Below are 27831 nucleotides of genomic sequence, written 5' to 3'. Positions count from 1 at the left end.
AAATTACTGCTTGATTCCCTCTTATATATGAACAAAATATGTCAATAAATCTGATAGAAGAAAGATAATTGAGGTTATCTTTTTACTTATTCTTAGCTAATGTTGGCTTATGTTTACTTACAATATTCCTTCTTCTAGCAGGAACAAAAAGTAATTTGTTACTAAATCCACTGTGATGTTCTAAGAACTAAATGAGATAGCTCAATAAAGTACTAGGTTGTAAGAAATGCTTAAGTTCTGTATTCTACTTTCAATTTAACTATTTCAAGCTTCAGTCTCAATTTTTTTCTCAATGTGAGTAAATCAAAGCACTGAAAGCAATATTGTGTTAAGTCTTTGATGTCTGTGCCATTTCCTCTGGCTTCTGTAGTCAAGTAACTGCTTTGTTGTCATTTTCCAACCTCTACCTCAATTCCTCCTCCCACTCCATCTAATTCATTGGTTCTATTAAAGTAAGACGGAGGCATTTTCTGGCTAAGAAGAAAAATATGTTCTCTAGAATCAATACATAGATATTATAAAAATATGCCTTGAAAACAGTGTCCATTTGTCTCAGAGCTCTGTTCTTGCAGCTACTAAATTACTGGTTGATATAACTGATCATGTCATCAGTTTTATGCAGTTAAGTGTATATTTAACATACATAGCAGTTTTCAACATAACTATAAGTGAAAAAGCATATACTATAGGTTAACAGTACTTTATGGAGGATCTGCAGTAAAAAATACCTTACACTGTTTGCCCCAGAGTTTAAAAACAATAGTCTTAAGATTTCCTATTTAAAGTTGAAAGGCCAGGAACAATACATGACTGCAAGGATAAACAACAGCTCAGGAACTTTATGGACTCAAAACCATCTCTACAAGAAAAACTAAAAGAACAACTCTAAGACAAGACAAATCTCACAAACACATCAAAACTCTACAGAAAGATGACACAAACTCCATGACAATAATAATTACTCAGTGTTCATGACCTAAATGTACCACTTAAGAGACACAGAGTGATAGGATATATTAGAAATTGAGTCCAATCTTCTGCTGCTTACAAGAAACATAGTTGAATAGAAAGGGCAAACAAAGACTCAAAGTCAAAGGTTGGAAGAAAATATTTCAAGTAAAGAGTCCCACAAAAATGCTGGCATACTGATAAATGGGCTGGAGTGATAGCACAGCGGTAGGATGTTTGCCTCGCACGCAGCCAGCCCGGCTGAGCCGGGTTTGATTCCTCCGCCCCTCTCAGAGAGCCCAGCAAGCTACCTAGAGTATCTCGCCTGCACGGCAGAGCCTGGCAAGCTACCCGTGACGTATTCAATATGCCAAACACAGTAACAACAAGTCTCAAAATGGAGACGCTACTGGGCGCACTCGAGCAAACTGATGAACAACAGGAGGATAGTGTGACACTGTGACTGATAAATGAGCACACTGGTATCAGATAATATCGACATAAGGACTAAAAAAGTTATTAGAGACAACGGGACTGGAGCAATAGCACAGCAGGTAGGGCATTTGCCTTGCACCCGGGTTCGATTCCCAGCATCCCATATGGTCCCCCGAGCACCGCCAGGAGTAATCCCTGAGTGCAGATCCAGGAGTAACCTCTGTGCATCGCTGGGTGTGACCCAAAAAGAAAAAAAAGTTATTAGAGACAAAGAGAGCCATTTCTTTTTTTCTATCTAACTTTTTATTGAATCACCATGAGATACACATTTACAAAGTTGTTCATGATTGGGTTTCAGTCATATAATGTTCCAACACCTATCTTTTCACCAGTGTACAATTTCTCAACACCAATGTCTCCAGTTTTCCTCTCCGTCACTGCCCCCTGCCTCCCCAGCCTGCCTCTATGGCAGGAATTTTTACTCTCTCTCTCTCTCTCTCTCTCTCTCTCTCTCTCTCTCTCTCTCTCTCTCTCTTTCTCTCCTATTGGGCATAATGGTTCGCAATACAGGTTATCATGTTTGTTCCTTTACCTACTTTCAGCATGTGGTTCTTATCCAGAATGATCATTTCCAACTATCATAGTGTTCCCTTAGAAAGGGCCATTTAGTAATGATGAAGAGATATGTACATCAGGAAAACTCACACTCATAAACATATATGCACCTAATAAAGAACCAGAAAAAGAAATGAAACAACTGCTAATAGACTTGAAGGAAGACATCGATAGCAGCACAATAATAATTGGAGATTTCAATGCTGTTTTATCACCACTTGATCAACTAAATTAAAACTCAGCAAAAAAAAATGCTAGACTTGGAGGAAGAAATGGAAGAAATATATATGCTAAGCTCTCTCTCTGTCTCTCTGTCTCTCTCTCTCTCTCTATATATATATATATATATATTAATTCCTCAAAAGCAGAATACACATTCTTCTCCAGTGCATACAGGACATTCTGCATGAAACACCACATGCTAGGTTAAAAACATACCTCCATAAAGGCAAAGGCATAAAAATCACATCAACTATCTTCTCAGACCATAATGCCCTGAAAATAAAAGTTAACCATCTGAAAGAAGAAGTTAACTACACAAACAGAAACAGAGAAACAACTCAAACACCTGGAAATTAAACAGCCCACTACTGAATAACCAGTAGGTCAGAAAGGAAATCAGAGAGGAAATCAAAGTTAATTCCTGGAAACAATCAAGGATGACATGAGCTACCAGAACTTATAGAACACAAAAATAGTGGTATTAGGAGAAAAGTTTACAGCTATGAAAGCTATTCATAGAGAAGGAAGAAAGAGCCCACATAAATAAGTAACAGTACAGCTTGAAAAAATGGACAATGACCAACAAAAGGAGGCCAAAGCAAGCAGGAGGAAAGAAACAATAAAACTTAGAGCAGAAATTAAGGAATTGTAATAAAAATATTTGTAAGATTTTTCTTTGATAAAATAAGAAAAAGCGGTTTCTTTGATAACATAATATAAGATTGATAAAACTAGCCAGATTCACAAAGGAGAGAGAAAAACAATAATTAACTGAATCAAAATTGAAAAGGGAGAGATCACAACAGATACCACAAAAAATCAAAAGATCGGGTCTGGAGCAATAGCACAGCCAGTAGGGCATTTGCCTTGCACATGGCCAACCCGGGTTCGATTCCCAGCATCCTATATCGTTCCCCGAGCACCGCTCGGAGTAATACCTGAGTACAGAGCCAGGAGTAACCCCTGAGCATCATCGGGTGTGACACCCCCCCCGCAAAAAAAAAGAAATTCAAAAGATCATCAGAGATTATCTTGAAAAAATACCACAAGAGCAAGCAAGTAGAAATGGATAAATTCTTGGACTCCCATAACCTCCTATGGCTGAACCAAAATAATCTGGAATATCTGAACATGCCTATCACTGTCAAGGAAATTGAAAGAGTAATCAAAAATCTTCCCAAAAGAGGAAGCTGAGGCTGAGAGGATTCTTTGGTAAGTTCTTTCAAACTTTTAAAGAAGACCTTCTGCCGATCTTCTTCAGGTTCTTCCAGGAAATCAAAAAAAATAGAAACAATCCTAAACACTTTCTATGATATAAACATATCCTGATAACAAAAGAAGAATTACACACAGATGCAAAGGTTGCCAACAAACTACTTGCAAATAGAATCCAACGACTCATCAAAAAAATCATAAACCATGACCAAGTGGGATTCATCCCAAGTATGCAAGGATGGTTTAACAAATCCAAGTCAATAAATGTAATACATTATATTGATACAAGCAAAAATAAAAATCATATGATCATATCAACAGATGCAATGAAAACATTTGACAAGATTCAACAGCCATGATGATAAAAAAAAATTCTCAAAAAAATGAGAATAAAGGAATTTCTCTCAACATTGTCAAAGCCATTTACCACAAGCCCACAGCAAACATTATACTAAATATGGGGGAAACTAAATTCCTTCCCCTTAATATTAGGTACAAGACGAGGCTGCCCACTCTCACCACTTCTACTCAATATAATATTGGAAGTACTTGTCATAGCAATTCAGTAAGAAAATGATACCAAGGGTATCCAGCTAAGAAAAAAAGAAGTCATGATACTATACTTAGAATGACATACTATATTTAGAAAACCATTTTAAAAAGCTTCCAGAAACAATTGATTTGTACAGGAAAATGACAGACTAAAAAATTCACACACAAAAGTTTGTGACTTTTGGGCTGGAGCAATAGCACAGTAGGTAGGGTGTTTGCCTTGCACGCAGTCAAACCAGGTTTGATTCCCAGCATCTCATATGGTCCCTCGAGCATCTCCAGGAGTAATTCCTGAGTGCATGAGCCAGGAGTAACCCCTGTGCAAAGCTGGGTATGACCCAAAAAGCAATAAATAAATAAATAAATAAAATGTCATGACTTTCTTATATGCAAATAATAAAATAGAAGAAGCAGACTTTTAAAAAATTCCATTCATAATTGTGTTTTGGAAAATCAAATACCTAGGAACTGGCTTGACTAAAGAGGTGAAAGACCTATACAAAGAAAACTACAAAACACTACTTCAAGAAATAAAAGAAGGCACAAGAAAATGAGAACACATCCCCTGTCCATGGATTGGGAGGATTAACATTGTCAAAATGACAATACACCCCAAAGCACTGTCACTGTCACTGTCACTGTCCTCCCGTTGTTCATCGATTTTCTCAAGCGGGCCCAGTAACATCTCCATTGTGAGACTTTGTTGTTACTGTGTTTGGCATATTGAATACATCACGGGGAGCTTGCCAGGCTTTGCCGTGCAGGCGAGATATTCTCGGTAGCTTGCCGGGTTCTCCAAGGGGGCGGAGGAATCGAACTCGGGTGGGCCATGTTGGCTGCATGCAGGGCAAATGCCCTACCTGCTGTGCTATCGCTCCACTATACAGATTCAATGTGATCTCTATAAGGATACCCATGACATTTTCAAAGAAATTGATGAAACACTCCTGAAATTCATATGAAACAATAACCAGTATCCACATAACCCCTAAATAGCTCCTCAGAAAAAAAGAGGATGGGAGTTGTCATTCTCCCTAACAAAAACTGTACTATACATCAGTAAAAAAAAATTTTTTAAAGTACCAGAATAAGGATAAACCTCAGATCTATGGAATAGAACTGAAAACCCAAAGACAGACCCTTAGGTATGCAGTCAATTATTCTTCAATACAGGAGTAAAAAATATGAAATCAAGCAAGAAAATTCTCTTCAGTAGGAGTTACTGGGAAAACTGATCAGCCATGCAAAAAATGAACTCAGACCTCTTTCTAATGTCATGCACAAAAGTAAAATCAAAATTAATTAAAGACCTCAATATCAGATCTTAATTCATAAGGTACATAGAGTAATCACTTAATCACTTAACTTCCCGTTAGTCGTCGATTTGCTCGAGCGGGCGCCAGTAACGTTTCCATTTGTCCCTGTCGCGTGCTAGTGTAGCCCAATGGCATCTGTTCGCTCTGGGAACATGAAGGGCCTCAAACCGATCGTTCATGATCTTGACGAAGAAGTCTGACCATCTGGTAGGTGGGCGGCCACGCGGTCTTTTGACATCCCATGGAATCCAGTCGGTAACAGCTCTAGTCCAGCGGTCGTCTTTAAATCTCATTACGTGACCAGCCCATCTGATTTTTGATACCAGTAACTACAACTGGTCTCATTCACCTGACCCTGAAGGCTTCACATAGAGTAAAATGTAGGCAAAACTCTCCATGACATTGAAGCTAGAGGGATCTTTAAGGATGAAATGTCACTGACCAAGCAAGTAGAAGACAAACAAATGGAACTACATAAACAAAGAAGCTTCTGCATCTCAAAGGAAACGATACCAGAATACAAACATAGCCCACAGACTGGGAGAAATCATCTGCCCTATTACTCATCCAAAAAGGGTCAATATCCAAGATATATAAAAGCACTGGTAGAACTCTACAAGAAAAAAAAATCGAACCCTATCAAAAAATGGGGAAAAGAGGTAAACAGGAACTTCTTCAAAGAAGGAATACAAGTGTCCAAAATGCATATGAAAAACTGTTCTGTATCATTAATCATCAGGGAAATATATACCAAAACAATGAGATATCACCTCACACCAAAGAGACTGAATATAAAGAATAACAACCAGTGTTGGCAAGGATGTGGGGAAAAAGGGGCCTTTATTCATAGCTAGTGGGAATGTCTAATGGACATTCCTCAAAAACTAGGAATTAAGCTACCATATGACCCATGAGCTCAGTGATTTGATTTTCTGCTTCCATCCTGCTGGGTTGGAGCGATAGCACAGCGGGTAGTGCATTGGCCTTACACGTGGCCAACATGGCCGACCCGAGTTCGATTCCTCCGTCCCTCTCGGAGAGCCCGGCAAGCTACCGAGAGTATTCGATATGCCAGACACAGTAACAACAAAGTCTCCAATGGAGACGTTACTGGGCCCGCTCGAGCAAATCGACGATCAACGGGAGGGCCTTTACCTTTACCTTTATGACCCAGCAATGCCACTCCTGGGAATATATCCCAAGACCCCTAAATTATAAATCAGAAAAGACATCTGCACTCCTATGTTCATTGCAGCATTATATACAATAGCAAAAACAATGAAACAACCCAAATGTCCATGAACTGATGACTGGATAAAGAAACTATGGTGCATATACACAACTGAATACTATGGAGCCTTAAAAAAAATAAAGTTATGCAATTTGCTGCAACATGGATGAATCTGGAGAGTATTATGTTGAATGAAATCAGCCCGAGTTACAGGAATATACTCAGAATGATCTCTGTCATAGCACTGTAGCACTGTTCTCCCATTGTTCATCGATTTGCTTGAGCGGGCACCAGTAACGTCTCACAACAAATTGTGAGACTTGTTGTTACTGTTTTTGGCATATCAAATACGTCACGGGTAGCTTGTCAGGCTTTGCCATGTGGGCAAGATACTCTTGGTAGCTTGCTGGGCTCTCCGAGAGGGGCAGAGGAATTGAACCTGGGTCTTCTGCGTGCAAGGCAAACACCCTACCCACTGTGCTATCACTCCAGTCCATCTCTGTCATAAGTGGGATATAAAGAAACATTGTAGGGGAATATCAAGTGCCCAATGGCAATGGAAACCAAAAGCAGGAGAATAGGCCTTTAGTAGGAAGCTTGGCACCCGGGCAAGGGTGAGGGGGATAAGTTAAGGAAGCTAAAGAAAGCTAACACTAGGGCAATGTGGGAGGAGAAAAGAATTTGCCACAGAGTAGGCTGGGGGGCAGGAGGGAAACTGAAGACACTGGTGGAGAGTAGTGAGCATGGTGAAGGGATTGGTGTTGGAACAGTATTAACCTGGACTCAATTATAAATATCTTTATAACTTTGTAATCCACAATAATTCAATAAAAAATCAATTTTTTTAAAGTTGAAAGGTCATCCAATTTTTGAAGAGTTTTGTTGGTATAGTGAAATAATTGCACTTATTAAAATACTCACTGTAATACCCAGATTATTCTATGACTTAGACACTTTAGATGTGCACTTCTTTTCAAAGAATGAAGAAATAAGGTCATTCTTTATCACAAGAATATATGAGAGCTTAAGGCGACAGCTCAACAAACTAGAATGAATGTGTTTTTCTAGGTGGGGTGGGGGAACCATACCCAGTAGTTTTAAGGGCCTGCTCCTGATTCTATTCAGAGGTCACTCCGGGGGATAATACACAGTGCTAGGTATTCAAGCTGAGTTGGTTCTGTACAAAGCAAGCACCATAACCACTACACTTTTTCTTTGGACCTAGAACCTATGTCTTGTATGCAGTAGGCCCCAAGTTTGATCTGTGGAACCTCATGGCCCATTCATCTGCCTCCGAACTACTGGGTCTGGTAGATAGTACCACATATTCAGGTCAGAGCACCAAAACATCAAACTTACATTTCTGAACCAAGATTTATAGGGAGTAGTCCTTTGGCTTTGGAGCAGAGCTAATAAAGACACCACCCCCCCCCCAAAAAAAAAGAAAAAAAACTGAGAATAAAGGAAAGATCAGAAAGACAAAAATATATACTATAATTCTGAAAAAAAAATACTAATGTTCCTGTTGGAAAAAAACACTACTGGTTTTGAATGTAGTAGACAAAGAGAACATTATGAGTGTCTACAAAACTTGTATGGATAACAAGTTTTTAAAGGTAGAAGGATATTACCATGGCAAGAGATTGGAAAGGGAATAGGTTGGGAGACATTGTCACTGGGACAATGGTGGAGTGAAATGGAACCTCTGGTGGAGACAATGGTGCTGGAATGTTCAATGAATAAATTCTGCCACTAATAGAATATAAATCATCATGCCTAATTTTTTTTAAGTATGTGGGGACGTGGGCAGAAAGATATACCTTAAAAACTTAGTATGGCTAACTTGAATTATTGGGATAATTATAGGTAACTGTAGCACTGTATCACAGTCCTTCCGTTGTTCATCAATTTGCACCAGTAACGTTTTTGGCATATCGAATATGCCACGGGGATCTTGCCAAGCTCTGTCGTGCGGGCACGATACTCTTTGTAGCTTGTCAGACTCTCCAAGAGGGGTGGAGGAATCGAACCCAGGTCGGCCGCGTGCAAGGCAAACGCCCTACTTGCTGTGCTATCACTCCAGCCCACTATAGGTAACTATGCTTACTATTTTTGTGTTTCCATATTTTCTATGTTTTCTACAATAAGTCTATATCATTTTATTTTTTTTAAAAAAACTTGTTTTAAAAGTACAGACTAGGGGCTGGAGCAAAAGCACTGCGGGTAGGGCATTTGCCTTGCACACGGCCAACCCAGGTTCGATTCCCAGCATCCCATATGGTCCCCTGAGCACCGCCAGGGGTAATTCCTGAGTGCAGAGCCAGGAGTAACCCCTGTGCATCACCGGCTATGACCCAAAAAACAAAAAACAAACAAACAAAAAAAGAGTAAAGACTATTTTAAACTGAAAACAAATTTGGGGGTTGGGGAGATAGCAATGCATAATGTAATGAACACCAAACTTTCAGGTCTGCACTATGAGGACAAGTCACAGTCACGGTCCTCCTATTGTTCATCGATTTGCCCGAGCGGGCCCAGTAACGTCTCCATCGTGAGACTTGTTGTTACTTGTGTTTGGCATATTGAATACGTCACGGGTAGCTTGCCAGGCTTTGCCCTGCGGGCGAAATACTCTCGGTAGCTTGCCAGGCTCTCCGAGAGGGGCAGAGGAATCGAACTCGGGTTGGCCATGTTGGCTGCGTGCAATAGTAGAAATAGCCCAGGCTCCCTGAACATTGATTGGGAGGCACCTCAAAAGAAAGACAAACTTTGACTTAGGGCCTATAAATAACAAAGATTCTATTTATATAAGATGATAATGGAACTGAACATTTGTGAACCAAATAAAGAACATGTTTTTCATTTTTTGCAAATACAGTACAGAATTAAATCAGCCTTTCATTAGCAAGAAGTGTTGATGAGTCCTTTCATTACATAAATAAAGTGTTTTCATGATGTTACTAACAATAAATTTCTGAACTGTCAAAAGGAATGCAGATTAAAATCAGTGAAGAAACAGTTTATAAAACTCCCAAAAGCTACAAAATTTAAGAGTCCAGCTACAGTTTATTATAAACCATCAGTAACACTGAGACCACAAAAATTTTAGTCATTTGTTAAATATAAGGCCAAGCAAGAACTGTAAATGAAAAACTTATTTTATACATTATCACTAATAGTAATTCAAGTAATTTAAAATACTACTAAAGTATTTCTTTTTAATATGGGATTGGGGGCGGCCACATCCACCAGTGCTCAGGGGTAACTCTGGGCTCTGCACTCAGAAATTACTCCTGCAGGTTCGAGGGACCACAATGGATGTCAGGGATGGAACCTAGGCAGCTGTAGCTTCTTACTCTTTGTACTATCTCTCTGGACCCTTATTTTCAATGTTTTATATTAGCCATGTTATACGGATAAAATGTGCATAGTTTATTCTCCTGTATTTTATTTTTCAGATTACATCCACTCTTAGTAATCACAGTTACATTTACTGGAAAAATACCAATATCCAGTCAATCTTGCTCAACTGCCCAGTTTTTGCCTTGACCGCTACCTATCAGTTCTTCCTTATTTTAAAATTTCAAGTACAGGGGCCCACGTGATGTATAGCAAGTAGAGCATTTGCTTTCCAAGTGTTCAAATCCCTGGCATCCCACATGGTCCCTCAAACATCACCAGAAGTAATCCCTCAGCATTGCCAGGTGTGGCCAAAAATCATAACTAAACAAAAAAGCAAACAAACAAAAAAATCCAATTTTATCACCTGATCTTACTTATCCCTAGTTTAAATCTCCATTGCCTACTCTTACCTACTACTATCAGTGTTAAAGTCATTCAATACTTGAATGAAGAAGGAAGATGCTCTCTACAGAGAAAAATTATAGAAAATAACAGGTGGGAGGGAATATATTTAACAAGATGCCATTTCAGACACAATTATTCCTGGAACTAAGCATTCATTTCACTTAAAACTTTGGATAGTAAATGAAACACTTTTGTCAAAAAAAAATGGCTGCATATAATTACAATTCGCAATTAAGATTTTAAATGTTAGCTACTTGAACATAAACACAGCATAAACCATAATATCTAAGATAATACTTGAAACCAAAACTGCAAGTGAAGAGCCACTTTGCACATAGCTGACTGGTGTTTGATACCCTGCCCCCTAGGAGCCAGTCAGGTGTGATCCTGGAGTGCAGAGCTGGGAGTTAGCCCTAAGTACCACGGGGTGTGGTCCAACAACAACAACAAAAATCTTATAAGTGAAACTTAGCAATTCAAAAAGATAAGCTTATGTGAAACATTTACCATTTTCATTCTTTCCTCTCTATCTGTACTTGGCGTTGTTTCCTTTTAGAGATCTTTTAAGATCTTTTAAAATTAATGGAGGAAAAGAAGTCTATAAAAATAGTGTAACAAAAAGTGGACTGTGATTACAATACTATCAATAAAAGTATTAAATATAAAACTTACCAGTATTGAAGTGTAAATTTTGAAAGATACTCAAAATATTTTGAAATATTTCAATGTTTCTTTTCATACTTGTGAGACTGACCATTTTTCTAAAAGTTTGTCAGCTATTTCCTCTAACAAAAACTTATTGTTTTTTCCATTTATCTACCGTGTTTATAGTTTTTTGTTTTTGAGGCGGCACAGCTGGTGGTGCTTGGGACTATTCCCAGCTCTCTGCTCTGGGATCAATCCTGAGCTCCAGGAATCGTGTATTGGCTGAGATGAAACCCAAGTGTGCTGCATATAAAACATGCACTCAGTCCTTGAACTATGTCTCTGGCATCCTATTGTGTGTTCTTTACAATTTATATAAACTATATGTAACATGGACATTCCTCATTTCTGTTGTATATTTTGCAGATTTTCATCCATTTTGTTTCCTTTTGTTATATTTTGGTTTTGGCTAATGCTCTTTATTTCTTAATCACACATTCATCACATTAAATAACAATTAAAATTAGAAATCTTATTTTTATCACAGATCAGAATTAGTTGAGGAATACAGTACTACAATTTCCAGCTAACCAGGGAAGACAAAGCCCATTTTCAGTTATCACTTAGATGAGGCACTTCAAAACACATCAAATATCAACTGTTATGTTTTAAATGATCCCAAACCATCCAAAATGATAAGCTGTATATGTCATGAAACAAATACTTGTTTTAGAAGACATAAAAATAGAAAATACAAAGTGGATTAGCTAATTACTCAAATCTAATAAGAATTAAAGGGAAATTAATTTATATTCTTAAATATTAATCCAGAAGTGCAATTATAGAAATTACTGGAAGTACAAAGAAGAGTTAGGATTATTTGGGGCAGGGGGAAGAGAAATGGGAGGGCATTTTGGGGCCACTCTTGGCTATGCTTAGGACTTACTCCTGGCTCTGTGCTTATGGATTATTCCTGGCAGTACTCAAGCGATCATATGCTGTTCTATGTAAATGAGGGTCTACTATGCAAGGCTAGTAAATTTCCCCCTGATTTTATATTTCTCTCTGATTTTATATTTTTGTCTTCTATGAATATTTAGAAAATTTGATTCCCTAAATAATGAAAAATAAAAATTCTCTCAAGAATATTTATCTGAGAGATACAACTAAAATATATATGTAAATATAAAACTAAGGCCAGGGAGATAGTACAAAGATTAAGGTGTGGCTACAACCAGGATCCTGGTTTAAATCCTGGCAATATATATGGCTCTTAAATACCTATAGGTATGAATCCTGAGCATAGAGCCAGGAGTTGCCTCTTATCACTGCAGGGAATGGCTTCAAAAACAAAAATAAATTTAAAAAAATAATGAAATAGAAAGTCTTTTGAGGGTGTGGGCAATGAAATAACAGCAAGTTAAGGCACATGGTGTCACATGGTTCAATCCCAGGCACACCACGCACTGCTAAGATTGATCCCTGAGTGCAGAATCAGGAGTAATCCCTGAGCTGCAGGGTATGATCCCCCAACTCCCCAAAAAAATTCATGAAAGAAAAATAAAAAATATAATGTTTCTCATTAATATTACCTCTCTATTTGTGCAATAAGTATAAATGTATACCATCCATAAAGAAAGTCTAATCTAGGGGCTAGAGAGATAATACGTACAGTGGGTAAGGCACTTGCCTTGCAATGCAGCTGACCCAGGTTTGATCCCTGGCATCCCTTATGGACCCCCCAGCACTGCCAGGAATAGTTCCTGAGCGCATAACCAGGAGTAACCCCTGAGTATTGCCAGGTGTGGCCCCAAAACAAAAACAAAAAAATCTATAACAATCCAAATTTACATAATTAAGTATAAGTAGGTATTTATATCATTCAATAAAATTTGGCTAATAAAAGGATTCCATACAGATTTCATAAAGGGTCTTTTTTTTTCTCAACAAAGGTAAATATATAAGTTTATTTTCTCTTTGAGACAGTAATCCAGGCTTCTTCCCTGGATGATGTTACCAGTTCATACTTAGTTTCAATAACTTGTCCTTCCACAGAAAGTAGACGTAGTCTCCTCAGCAATACACTTAGAAGTACTGTGGTCACCATGTATGCAAGCCTAGTCAGGAAGAAAGTTAGCTTGTAATTAAAGATTAAAAATTATACTATAGTGATATAAATTGCTACTTCACAATCATAGTGTTTACCAAAATTATAAGTACAGACAAAGTAAAGGGAGGATACTGAGACACTGGTGGAAGATGGCATTGGAATGCTGTATGTATGAAACCCTATGATTATCAGTATTGTAAGTCATGGTTACTCAAATAAAATTTAAAATCTAAAATAAAATTTAAGCACAAAGTCTGACATTCCTTTCCCTTCATCATCTCACCTTAACTCTGGGCATTCCTGGGTGCCTGAGAATCCAAGCAAGGAGAAAGTTTTCATCACCGATTCATCATCAAATCTATCTGGATCAAACCTAAAAGAAGATTTGCATTTTAACAAAGACTTCCACTAGAATTTTAGATATCTACACTATAAGGAAACAGGTACGTAATAAAAATGTAACAAATGTTGGATGCATTTTAGGGCCAATCTCAGGGGTCTCAGAGCATACTACTGTCTCTGTGTTCAGCCATCATTCACACTGGTGTTCATGATACCTTATGCAGTGATGGGATCAAACCCAGGACAATTACATGAAAAGGAACTGCCTAACCCATGTACTATCTCTCTGATCCTTGTAATAACAATGTTTTACGTAATAAAACTAGAATCTACTGTGAGTTTTTCAGTGCCAGGGTCTCATGCACTTTGCTACTGAGTCACATCATTGGCATGCCACCATAACATTTTATTTAAATTTTACCTATTACGTCCCCCAAATTGGTCAACATATAGTCTTTTTCTATTAACTTTATAATTTGTTCTGTTTTTTATTTTTTGAGGGGGGTCGCACCAGACAGTATTTGGTGTGATTTAATGTGATTTAATGTGCCTTAACCCTGAGTCTGTGCGCAGGGATCACACCTGATAGGCTCACAGGACCATATGGAGTGCCGGGGATTGAAGCCTGCTATTCCAGGTACAAGTCAAATATCCTAGAAACTATACTTCCTCTTGGCCTCTGTAATTTCTAAATAAGTGCAAGATACGTCTTTTCTGGAACCAATAAGTGATACTATGTAATATAGGATTAAATCATTTATTAGATATAATAATCACTAAAAATCACATTATGAACATTAAATACAAGAATTCAAGGTAACTATTACTTGAACCCATCTGATCATTATGCAAGGCATTTAAGGTATCTATTCAATTAAAATTGGGAGGTACCTTGGGAAATAGTTTAAAGGGCTAGAAAGTGTGTATTGCAGGTGGAAGCTCTGGATTTGATCCTCAGCACTTCCCTGGTTTCCAGAGCAATCAGGAGTAATGTCCAAGCCTCACCAGGTATGGCCCAAACACACACACACACACACACACACACACACACACACACACGAAGAGTAGGAGATGGGCATTTTTGCCTATTGTCTCAGTACTGAGTCCTGGAAGAACAGTTACTACAAGTGCTTCAGAGAAGAACTGCTTTCTGCTGTAGCCCTGTGGGACTGATAAATGCAAGTCCCTTATGGCTTGGAGCACTAAGTGTGCAATCCAAATCCTCTGACCTCAGGGAAAAGCTGGGTGCTGAGAGTTTCCTCCCATTGAGACACTGTGCTGAGAATAGAATTTACATCAAGAGTGCATTTCAGGGCCCGGAGCGATAGTATAGTGGGTAGGGCGTTTGCCTTGCATGCGGCCGACTCGGGTTCGATTCCCCGGCATCCCATATGGTCCCCCAAGCACAACCAGGAGTAGTTCCTGAGTGCAGAGCCAGGAGCAACCCCTGAGCATCGCTGGGTGTGACCCAAAAAGCAAAAATCAATTAATAAAACATTAAAAAAGGGTGCATTTCAGGGTTGGAGAGATAGTACAGGGGGTAGGGTGCTTGTTGCGCACCACTGACCCAGGTTTAATCTCTGGCACCCCATATAGTACTCCAAGTGCCACCAGAAATGATCCCTGAACACAGTGCCAGGAGAAAGCATAGAGAACACCCAAGTATGGTCCAAAAACAATAACAGGGTACATTTCAGCCTTACTACCCATTTAAATGTGTTTGTATATTTTTATTTAACATATAGGAGTCACTAAAATAAGAATTGATCTCACAAGGAATTATCCTGTGCTTAGATGTATATTCCGTGTATCTGTGAGACTAGGAAAATTCATGAATCTTTAATGTCACACCTTAATCCTAATCCTTATTTAGGATTTTAATGCATACTTTATCCTCTTCACTTGAGAGTTTTATTTTAGTATTTTTTTCAAATAGCACAATCATGCTAGATATGGTAGTAAATAGAAGATAGCAAGGGAAGTACAAAGGTACAAGGGTGTCTCTTCTGTTATGTCACTTGTTATATACCAATCTTTTCCCTCTCAACTTAGAAAATAAATGAAAAACATTCAAAAACAAATTCAACAATCACAAAGACAATGACAGATATCTCATACTTGTATGGTGAAGGCCAAGTACTGGGATCCTGAAGTACCACACCAAGGGCATAAAGGACAAGAGTCTGTAGGAGAAAAATTACCCTTGTTAGGCAAAGTCTAAAAGAGAAAACTGACTTTCAAGAAGACATATTATCTTATATTTTCTATATTACAATGAATCACTGTATCACTGTAATCCCATAGTTCATCGATTTACTTGAGCAGGTGCCAGTAACATCTCCATTCCTCCCAGCCCTGAGGTTTTAGCAGTCTCTCCTGATTCGTCTTTCCCAATGGTATTGGAGGCTCTTTCAGGGTCAGGGGAATGAGACCCATTATTGGTACTGTTTTTGGCATATTGAATACTCCATGGGTAGCTTGCCAAGCTCTGCCATGATATCACAATGACTACAAAATAAAAATACTGATTAACAGAAGAAATCATGGGCCATTATTAATGTACAGAGAAGGCCTCCTTTGGCATATCTCATAATCTGGAAGACCTAAACTTAAATGAAAGTTTAAAACCTGAAATTTTTCAGTAGGGGCTGAGGAGATAGTTCAGGACTTAAGAAAACTTCAGTGAGCTTTTCCTTAGCAATATCATTGTTGTTAATATTTCCTAAATTTCATTAAAAATTAGTTTTATATATTAAAGATACATTCTTGGGGCCAGAGAGAGAGTATATAGCAGGTTGGAAGCTTGCCATGGCTGACCAGTGTTTGATTTCCAGCATCCCGTAAATTCCCTTGAGCCCATTTAAGAGTAATCTATGAAGAACACAGCCAGAAGTAAAACCTGAGCACTGCTGAGTGTGGCCCCAAAACAAAACAAACAAAAATGTACTGTCAATCTAAATTTCTTAATAGTTTTATAATTTTATTTTCATAAAATTTCAATATAAAATTATATTGACTTAATTCAATATTTTAACAACAATCCCACCACAATTACACCTTCCCACCACCATCATTTCTTAATTTTCCCACCATCACTCAAGCCTACCCCATCAGCAGATGCTAGATAATTTATTTTGCATTGCTTGTTATGAATAAACAGTATAAGATATCTGTAAGGGTCTATCTCACAGTGATTCAACAAAAAAGCCAAAAAATAAAAAAAGAGTAGTAAGTGATATTGTGCAGCCACTTTTGCATGCTCCTGGGGTTCTAAAAATTTAAATAACAATCTAAATTTCTAAATAAAAATGACTTAAGTAAATTATAGAAGAATACCATGCATCCATTAAAAATAATGTGGTGAAGGCTGGAGTGATAGCACAGCGGGTAGGGTGTTTGCCTTGCATGCAGTTGACCCGGGTTCGATTCCCACCATCCCATATGGTCCCCCAAGCATCGCCAGGAGTAATTCCTGAGTACAAAGCCAGGAGTAACCCCTGTGCATCTCTGGGTGTGACTCAAAGAGAAAAAATAATAATGATAATGATGTGGCAAATAGCTGGGGAAATAACCCATCAGTCAGCAGAGCACAGACTACAAGTTCAAAATCACATGGACCCCCTAAGTTTTGCTAGTTATAATCCTGGAGACCCACATAATCACCTCAAGTGTGACTCTGGTGGTCCTTGGCACTGCCAGGTACTACATTATCAGCCCTAGCATTGAACCCTGGAGCCATCATTAAAATTGGACCCCCAGTGCCCTGAGAAATGTTTGGAAGGCCTACCAAAAAATAATAGCAATCAATAAGAACGACAAAATGAGTTGAAGTGCCAATAATACAGCTGAAAGGGAAAAATACATACTCCAGGAACACTGGATAGGATCTCTATGAAAAATTAAAGATGAGGGACCATATAAATAGTACAGGGGTTAAGGCGCTTGTCTTGAATGAAGTCAACTTCAGTTCACCCTGGCATCACATAGTCCCCTAAGTACACAGTAAAAGCAGCCCCTGTGTACTGCTGGGTATAACTCCCAACTACCCCTCCTAGCAATAAATAAAAAATGAGGAGTTGAAATTGAATATAGTGATAATTATACTAATAGCTATGATACACTCAAAAGAAGAAAACTGAAAAGGAACAAGTATTTGGAGAGTAGCCTTTCACATATAAATTATATATTTTTAAATGTATACAAATATATAATAATAAATATACAAAGTAATATGCATATACAGAAAAAGACCTACAAAATAGACATTGTCTGACTATTATCAGTATCCATAATGAAGGTATATAATTTAAATTTTAAATTTTAAAACAAGTGGGTCTTATTTTGTCATCAAAAATTATTGTATCTTTGTGGCTGGAGTACAGTGGGTAGGGTGTTTGCCTTGCACGCGGCCAACCCAGGTTCGATTCTCAGTACCCCATATGGTCCCCCGAGCACCACCAGGAGTAATTCCTGAATGCAGAGCCAGGAGTATCTCTTGTGCATCGCCAAGTGAAAAGAAAAAGAAAAAAAATTATTGTGCCTTTGAGGCAATTTACTGGATTCTTTAAACAAAACAAAACATACCTTAAAATGTACACTAAAAGGAAGGAAAATAAATAAGCTGAATTACAATACACCAATATTTCCTACCTCTTTAGGAATAATAAATTTGTCAATCTTTCCTTCAATATCCTGAAGTCTGGCAGAGACTGGGGTCAGTTTTGCAGTCCGAACAGTTTCAAGAAGCACTTGCCGACAATACCTATTTAAAAACAGTTCTTGAAGCTCTTTGTGAGAGACAGCTTGAAATGCACATACATTAACAAATAACACATGACAATTTTATAACCTTCCTAATTTAAAACAGTCACAACATAAATTTTGAAAATTTATTTATCAACTTTTTTGGTTTGGAGGCCATACTCTGCCCAAGGTTTATTCCTGGCTCTGCACTCAGGGATCACTCCTGGTGGCTGAGACCACATGATGTGCTGGGGATTGAACACAGGTCGACCTTGTGTATGGCCAGCACTTCACCAGCTGTCCTATCTCTCCAAATTTTTTTGAGGAAAGATGGTATGGATATCAAACCTCAGGTCTCATATGTACAAAGCCTGTGTTCTGCCAATAAGGTATAAACAGCAACTATCTTAATTCTTTTTATTTTGGGGTTGAGGTGGGGTGTTAGGTCACACCCAGTGGTGCTTGGGGCCTACTCCTGGCTTAGCACTTAGAGATCATGCCTGGAAGTGCTTGGGAGACCATATGACAGACACAGAACCAGGTAAGCCCCATGCAAGATAAGTGCCTTACTTGCTATTGTATCTCTTCAGAATTTATTTTAATTCTTGTTTGAAGATATTCAAGACATATAAAGTCAAAGTAAATAAAAATTTAAGAAATAAAAATATCTTTTAAAAGTTTCAGAAAACCCTCAAAATATTATTCTTATACTTTGAATAGAGAAGTTCCTATTTATTTTTTCTTTTTGGGTCACACCTGGCAATGCACAGGGGTTACTCCTGGCTCATGCACTCAGGAATTATTCCTGGTCTGGCTCAGGGGACCATATGGGATGTTGGGAATTGAACCCAGGTCGGCCTCGTGCAAGGCAAACACCCTACCTGCTATGCTATTGCTCCAGCCCCAGAAGTTCCTTTATTTTTGAAAATTTAGTAAGGATTTGAATATATAGGTGTTTTATACCTCCAAATTATTCAAATAATTGGTATAGTGACAGAAACATAAAGAAAATATAAATAAGTTCTGAAATTTTTTAGCATCTTATATCACTAGATAAATAAGATAAATAAAACTAAAAAGAATTCTAAAAAATGTTATAGTAAATATTCTCATGCTATAGTAAATATAAAAAGAAGCTCTAAAAATCTAAAACTGAAATAAAATATTCCAGTAGAAAAATAATTTAAAAAAATTTACAAAAATTAAACAGATTAGAGACACTGAAATTGATACTCTATCTAACTCTAACAGAAATTACCAATCAAAACAAAATTTTTACTTGTCAGTTTAGCAAAGATGAAAAAGAAAATAACTATAAACAATATTAACAAAAACAGGAAAAAACTCAATTGGTAGAAATATGCATGGAAACAATCTTTCTTAACGGTAATTTGGCAGTCTAATAAAATTATTAAGACCTGGGAGATGAATCAAAGGCTTGAGTGCATTCTTTGAATGTGGGAGCCCCAAGCTTAATTCTTGGCACCACAATACAAGGCGTGAGTGAGTGAGTGTGTGTGTGTGTGTGTGTGTGTGTGTGTGTGTGTGTGTGTGTTGATCCACTGTAATAAGTGGTCCCTGAGCACAGAAATCAGGATTAAGACTTGAGCATTGCTGGTTGTGGCCCCCAAAAACAAAATAAAAGAATAAAAACTAAAATGTGTTGAAATTCTTTTGCCAAAAGCCGGTTCTGTTAAATACTTTATATACAGCATCTAATTAAGTCCTTACAAGAACTTCATGGATGCTGGTATTATTCTGATTTTACAGAATTAAAATCTGAGTCAACTGTCCAGGATCACACTGCAGGTAATTGATGTTAACATGATTCAAACCCAAGTCTTTTTTACTTAAAAGTTCCTAATTTTTATCACTTCCTATTGCATATGTACCTAAATAATATTCCATTTTTATTCCTTATTACTAGAAGAAATTGGAAAGATTAGCAAAAGTATAAATATAGGAATGTTTATTGTATATTAAATTTAGAACAATTTAAAAAGTGGAAATATACTACATTTCCTCTTTGAAAAAAATATATATAGGTTACTTATTACATTAAAAGCACTGAATAAGATAATAAATTACTAAAGTAAATAAGATAGATCATTAATGGAATTCAATGTTTTATTGACAGGGAAAGGGAGAAAAAGGGAACTAAACCTATACTAATTTCCTTTCTACATGGAGAATTCCTTTACTTTTCCCTTCTACTTCCAATAAACTCTTTTACTTTCTAAAATAAATAAGTAAATAAATAAATAAACTAGGGACTGGAGAGATAGTACAATAGGCAGGGCTCCTGCCTTACATGCAGCCAACCCAGGTTCAATCCTGGCATCCCATATGATTCCCTTAAGCCTATCAGTAGTAATCTGATCACAGAGCCAGCAGAGCTAGGCATAAGCCCTACACACTGGCCGGATGTCACCCAAAAACTAGAAAAACAAGACAACAAAAGAATAAACAACTAAACAAGCTCAGAAACTGCTGAGAAAGGAATTTCAGAGGGCAGGGATATAACTCAGTAGTAAACACACACACACACACTCCCCAGAACAATCTGCAAGAGATAAGAAACAATGGTGTACTTTTAAAGAAACAAAAGCATTTCAGTATTTCTAAATCCAAGGGTAGGAAGAGGCACACATAGTTAAGCAATAAAGTGGGAAAGGAATGAAAGGCCAAGCTACTAGAATGCCTCTAAATTATATTACTGAGTTTATGTTTTATTTTAAAATCTATCAAAAATTACAGATTTTGAATTGAGGTATCCCTTAATCAAATGTGACTCCCAGGATACAAAAATTACTAGATCATTGATTCTAAGTTCTTGCCACATATCAGAATATTCTGAAAGCTTTTGAAAATTTCTGATACAAAGACTGTCCTGGGTATTCACACTTAAGTCCCCAAAGTGAATGTAGTGTACAATCACAATTTCAGTCACAGACTCTAGGAGCAATTTGGAGAATGAATGGGTGGAGAGCAAGAATCTCAGGCAAGTTGATATTGATCACCTCATATGGAGGTAATGGAGACAACTAAAAGGATCTGTTTGGAAAGTATTATCAACAGAAGTTGATCGCTGGTTTCATGTGGTGAAGTTACTACATATAATATTGTCCAAAAAATACTTTACTGAAAAACAAAATTTTATGGGGGCTGATAAGATAGTATAGCAAGCAGGTCACTTACCTCGCATGCAGCCAACTAAGGTTCAATTCCTGGCACCCCATAAGGTCCCCAGAAGCACACCAGGAGTGATCGTTGAGCACAGAGCCAAGATCACCATCCTGTGGTTTTGGATATGGCCTCAAAACCACATACACACACAAAATTTTCAGAAAGACATGCTTTGTATTCTTTTTTTAATTATATTTTTATAAAGTACTTCACAATATTTGATTACATTTAATATTCAAACACCAATCCCACTACCATTACACCTTCCCACCACCATATTTTGGATGTTTCCATCCCAAACCCCAAACCCTGCCCCCAAAGCAGAACCAAAATAACTTCTTTTGTATTGTTTGTTATGTATAATGCACTAAAAAAAAGATCCAAGAAAGGTTACTTAGAGGAAAGTGTGTGAAGATTGCTGTATTGCACCCAGTAGCCATTAAGCCCTTCTATAAGCGATTAGTAACATGCTCTTAAAGGTTGAGCCTTGTGTTCTTATATATAGAGAGAGAGATCTGTAAAAATATATTTCCCCCTAAGATTGGTTCCCTTCTACTTTAAACCCCATCAAATGTAGTGCGCTATTGGAATATTAGTGGTGTAAAGTACGAGATGTCCAGGAATAGGTCCACTCATGGGTGAGGCTCGACTAAAGCTTGTGGAAAGCAGCCCTGAACATGGTGGCCGTTGAGATCTGGAGGTTTTCTACTGCTGGGGCTCCTCCTTTAGGGCGGGAGAAGAGCCTCACCCACCCCCCTCCAGGTTGCCCTGAACGAAACAGCCTGACAAGGGGTCTGGAGGCATGGCTATGGCATATTATTTTGTGCTCTTTTTCAAGAGATTTATAATGAATCTCTGGATTATGACCACTGATGAGATTATATGGCGCTAGCCAGAGGTGGCTTGTGTGGGTGACTGCCAAGTTGCCAGACACAGGGGGAGAAGAGGGGTGGTCACCCATTCCCAGTTTTGTTGAACCTGGAGTTTTCAGTCACAAGTCCCACATACCTGAGTTTTGTGGGTGGGCTGGAGTGATAGCACAATGGTAGGGTGTTTTCCTTACAAGCGGCCAACATGGCCGACCCTAGTTCGATTCCTCCACCCCTCTCGGAGAGCCCAGCAAGCTACCAAGAGTATCTCGCCTGCATGGCAGAGCCTGGCAAGCTACCCGTGACATATTCGATATGCCAAACACAGTAACAACAAGTCTCATGATGGAGACGTTACTGGGCCCACTTGAGCAAACTGATGAACAATGGGAGGACCGTGATCCGTGATCACACATGGGTGAGGCTCTACCTGAGCCTGTGGAGAGCGGCCATGAGCATGGTGGTGGTTGAATTCTGGAGGTTTTCGATATGCTTTGTATTCTAAGTATTTTTAAATTGGATGAGGGAAAGGGGTCTGAGGAGGTCTAAGCAAGACCTGACTGAGACTTACTGTTCGCTCTGTGTTCAGGGGTCATTCCTGGAGGTACCCAGGAATCAAACTGAGGTTGACCATATGTAAAGCAACCACCTTAACCCTTGCAATCATCTTAACTCCAGTCCAAAATATAGTTACGCATTTTATAAGTTTGGAAAATAGTTAACAGTTAATTAACAACATATAACACTAGACTTCTAGATGTTTAGATGGGCTGGAGCGATAGCACAGCGGGTAAGGCTTCTGCCTTGCACGTGGCTGACTTGGCCGACCCGATGAACAACGGGAGGACAGTGCTACAGTGCTATAGTGCTAAGAGTAGACTTATTAAAGGTCCTTACTATTTATTTCATACAACTCTATGTTGCATATATTTCAAAACAAAAGTACATATTACACCTCAAATTTTTAATCACTAATTTACTTATTGGTTTTGGGACCATACCCAGCAGTGCTCAGAGCTCACTCCTGACTCTGCATTCAGGGATCACACTTGATGGTGCTTGGGGGACCATATGGGGGAACAGAGATCAAACCTGACCACATGCAATGCAAGAGTCTTGCCTGCTATACTATCTCTCTGGCCTCCTACATTAAAAAATTGTTATAGTTAGTGTAAAACATAAATTTTAAACATTATAAAAAAAATCTCCAATATGTGTCTCCCTGTGAAACGCAAAGCTTAGAACTTTGATAGTGACTGCTTTGCCAATCTTCTTTTCCATAGCTGAGATATGCTCCAACATAGGATTGCTTGATACCCAATCTCAGATTTTTGTTGCCCTAAACAATCACAGCTCTCCGAGAGGGGCAGAGGAATCGAACCTGGCTTGGCCAGGCCAGCTGCGCACAAGGCAAACGCCCTACCGCTGTGTTATCGCTCCAGCCTCCGCCCCTCTTGGAGAGTCCGGCAAGATACCGAGAGTATCTCGCCTGCATGGCAGAGCCTGGGAAGCTCCCCATGACATATTCAATATGCCAAACACAGTAACAACAAGTCTCACAATGGAGACGTTACTGGGCCCGCTCGAGAAAATTGATGAATAACGGGAGGACAGTGTTCAGTGTTCAAACAATCACAGCAGCTGTTATTATTGTAACTGCTTTAATAGGCCTCAGGTTTTAACAGGGATGCTCAAAGGTCCCAGAAGTGCTGGCCTGATGGTTCTCAGGACAGTGGTAACCACCTGAGCAACTGCTTGCAGTGCTGGAGGTAGGTATGTAGGAATAAACAAATTCAGTGCTAGGGACTGAATTTGAGGGCTCAAAGTGGAGCACTTCAGTCCAAGCTCAGTAGTTTTTTTAATCTTTTAAGTTGACATTTATAATTAAAGATGTATTTTTCTAGTATAAATTTTAGTAATTATACATAGTTATACAACCACAAGTAAAATAAAGGAATCGTTTCCTCACCCTAAAAAGTTTCTTCAAACCAGGCCAGAGAGATAGTACAGTGGGTGAGGCACTTGCCTTGGACACAGCTGATGAAGGTTTGATCCCCAACACCACATATGGGCCCCTGAGCACTGTTAGAAATAAGCCCTGAGCACAGCTGGGTTTGGACCCTTTAAAAAACAGAAAAGTTTCCTCAAACCCCTTAGTAGTTGCTATCTTCCCTATTCCTAGCCACAAACAATCACTGACACAGTTTCTATCACTTTATATATTTTCTGTAATTTCACCTGAAATAAAACATTATAAGCTATCTTAATGTTTGAATTCTTTTACTTAGCAGAATAAGATTAATCCATGCTCTTTTGTGTGTTGGTACTGTTTCATTTTTATTACTTAGTATTTTTCATGGTATGAATAAAATACACTTTGTTCACCTATTCATCAATTAATAAACATATGAATTACTTCTAACTTTTTGCTTTTATAAATGATAGTGTTGTGTTATGAGTGTTTGCATATAGGTCTTGTGGGGACATATACTTTCAAATCTGTTGAATAAATGCCTAGGAGAATTACTGGGTCATAAGGTGTGTGAATGTTTAATTTTGTAAGATTGAGCTATATCATATTTTAACACAATTGTTATCAGTTTGCATTCTCACCTATAGAATCTGAATGGCCCATTTACTGCTATTACTGATATTATTTTGACTAGGATAAAAGTCTTCTAGAACTACCTAATGATCTTTTAAATTATTTGTTAAAATGTATATGTACTATTTTGAGTAAAATAGTACATTTTTACTATATAAAAATGAATCATTTTACTATGTAAAATATATTATTTTTGAGCTGGAGTGATAGTACAGTGGGTAGGGCATTTGCCTTGCATGTGGCCGACCCAGGTTCGATTCCCAGCAGCCCATATGGTCCCCTGAGCACCATCAGAAGTAATTTCTGAGTGCATGAGCCAGGAGTAACCCCTGTGCAACGCCAGGTGTGACCCAAAAAGCAATAAAACAAAAACAAATAAAACATATTATTTTCCTAGATATTAAGATAAAATTTAAGTTATATAGTTAGTTAGTTCCATTTTACCTTTTAATGATTTCCTCTTTTATTGTATTCTTACCTGAGCTGCTCAATTTTCTCTGGAGTAATAGGACCTTTCCCAAAAACTTGGTTTATCTCTTCATGGAGTTTATTCTGAACTTCTTCAGAGGTGGTTAAAAACCAAATAGCCCAGGTACACACTAAGTAAAGATTAATATAATGAGTATGAAAATAGTTAACTCATAATTTGGGTGCAGAATAAGGAAAAAATTCTAATCCTTTTGGGAGAAGTTGTACTTTTCTTTTTATTTATCATATTATAAATATATAAATGCTACCAAAAAAATAAAACCAGATCCTTCACAGATTTTGTACTACATTGTCAACAACATGGATATTTTCATTTTACTACCAAAAATAAGTGTTGGTAGATTTGCCTCTGAAAACTGGCAATTAGGGGTGGGGAGACAATGACTACAAGATCTTATTTCATCTTACTACCAAAAATAAATACTGGTAGACTTGGCCATGAAAACTGGCACTCAGGGGTGGGAAGAAAGCTAAACACACTGGAGTATAAGCTTTGCATACAAGAACCCTGGATACATCGCATGGTCCCGTCAAGTACCACCAAGAATGAGTCCTGAATTTAGATTCCTGAGCATCACCAGATTTGATAGAAAAGAAAAGAAAAAGAAACACACACACACACACACACACACACACACACACAGAGACACACACACAAACATGGCGAGTACCTGAAATCACTTAATACATTTTACCTTAGGTAAAATATTATTAATATATAATTCACATCTAGAGGAGTGTTAAATGTTGATAACTAACAAACGGCTCAACTTTATAAATTTAAATTGAAATGGATTTATTACTCTACTCAACAGTACCACATTTGTATAAAATGCTTTAAATCAAAGTAGAAGAAAATTTCCTATAAATTAGTTGGTTTAGGGGTTTCTTTTGTTATGGGGGTCACACTTAAGCCATGCTCAGGGGCTACTCCTGGCTCTATGCTTAGGAGTGACCCCTATTGATATATATGGCACCCCAGGGGACCATAAATAGTGCGAGGGACTGAAAAGGATTTGGAAGCATGCAAGGCAAGTGCCTTACCTCCTCCTGTACTATCATCTCTGTGGACCTTAAGTCAGTTTGGGGTGGGGGGGTGTTTTCTTTTGTTTTTAGTGACGTGAATTAAACTCAGGTCTCACACATGCAAAGAAAGTGCTCCACAGCTGAATTTCATCTTCAGCCCTAAATCAGTACTTTAAATTTGTACTTGTAATGATAGATACACTCACTCAAGGGCTGGGTGCTACTTAGGACAGTGGTTCTGGAATACCACCTGGGAACTGACTGATGGAATAACAGCACACCCACAGATTCTGATTCAGTAGGTCTTAGGATAGGGTCCAGTCATTTTTTGGGGGGGTTCACACCCAGCAATGCTCAGGGGTTATTCCTGGTTCATGCACTCTGGAACTACTCCTGGCCGTGCTCAGGGGACCATATGGGATGCTGCGGATTGAACCCGGGTCGGGCCACATGCAAGGCAAATACCCTACCCGCTGTGCTATCACTCCAGCCCCGGGTCCAGCAATTTTGATGAAGACTGAAATATTCAAGCTAACTAACTTGTATATAACTTTTGCTCTAAAATGGGATATAAAATAAAATCAATGAAGAAATGAAAATTACATGAGGAACATGAAACAAAAGAAAATAGTTACATTTCCTCTAGGAATCCACGGAGATTTCAACTATTCAACAAATGGAACCATCCAGATGGATCCAGATATATATAGTACCTCTTTTCCTAGATTATGCTTAACATATTGTGCCAGCACATGCCACCAATGGCTTTATACTTGAATGTTGTTTAATTAACACAAATTGCAGCACTGGCATCAGCATGTTAGGCTATTTTTCTATGTCAAGTACATTGAGAGGGGGCTCCCCAGCAATCCTGGGAAGCTAGGGGGCACTGCCAGCAATATGCAACCCAGCATTATTCTGACCCAGCAGTGGAGTGCTGCTCAGGTACAGCAGTGCTGGGGCCATGAGAGTCACACCTCGTGATGCTAAGAAAGTCAGGGTGTGTGCATGAGAAGCCAGGAATTGAACCTGGATCATGCCAGTCATATGCTCCAACCTTCTGAGTCAACTCCCTGGTCCCAGGTCCCTGTCAAGTCCTTTATTTTTTTGAAGAGGGGACTGTCAAAGATCATACCTGCCAATGCTCAGGGGCTGCTCTCAGAACCCAGCTTGGTGTTCAGAGGTAACTGCCAGTTGTGCTTTGCGGACCAGGCAGTGCCAGGAATCAAACCTGGACCTACAGCATTTACTCTCAGCACACAGACATTTCTCTCCAGTCCTCCAACCCCTCTCACACACATCAGTCAAGTTCTTTTAAAAATGATTGTGGTGATATCTACTTTAACCTTATATTATCTATTTCCTAAAATAAGGGCTAACTTAGGTTTATCTCAAAATTAAATTTTTAATGTTTGGCTAATTGCATTCAAAGACACAATTCACTTTCTGCACAAAATATTACCAACAACATCGAT

At 38.3% G+C, this 27831-nt stretch overlaps 1 protein-coding gene across 2 annotated transcripts in view; it reads right to left on the bottom strand.

Annotated features, from left to right (window-relative positions):
• Positions 1-12880: 12880 nt before the first annotated feature.
• Positions 12881-27831, bottom strand: part of LOC130021121 (cytochrome P450 20A1) — a 44619-nt gene continuing 29668 nt past the window's right edge. The window contains exons 9-13 of one of the 2 annotated variants that reach the window (XM_056111943.1): positions 25320-25440; positions 18089-18200; positions 15557-15621; positions 13380-13469; positions 12881-13103 (exon numbers count right to left, since the gene is read on the bottom strand). In XM_056111943.1, the coding sequence (XP_055967918.1) occupies positions 12953-13103; positions 13380-13469; positions 15557-15621; positions 18089-18200; positions 25320-25440 (539 nt within the window). In that variant the 3' untranslated portion in view covers positions 12881-12952. The remainder of the gene's footprint in view (positions 13104-13379; positions 13470-15556; positions 15622-18088; positions 18201-25319; positions 25441-27831) is intronic. The other variant, XM_056111944.1, reaches the window with a different exon arrangement.

The sequence above is a fragment of the Sorex fumeus genome, unplaced genomic scaffold, assembly GCF_029834395.1.
Source record: "Sorex fumeus unplaced genomic scaffold, SorFum_2.1 ptg000014l, whole genome shotgun sequence".
NCBI classification, from domain to species: domain Eukaryota; kingdom Metazoa; phylum Chordata; class Mammalia; order Eulipotyphla; family Soricidae; genus Sorex; species Sorex fumeus.
Note: the sequence above shows the minus strand (reverse complement) of the source record. Positions and strands in the feature narration are given on the sequence as shown.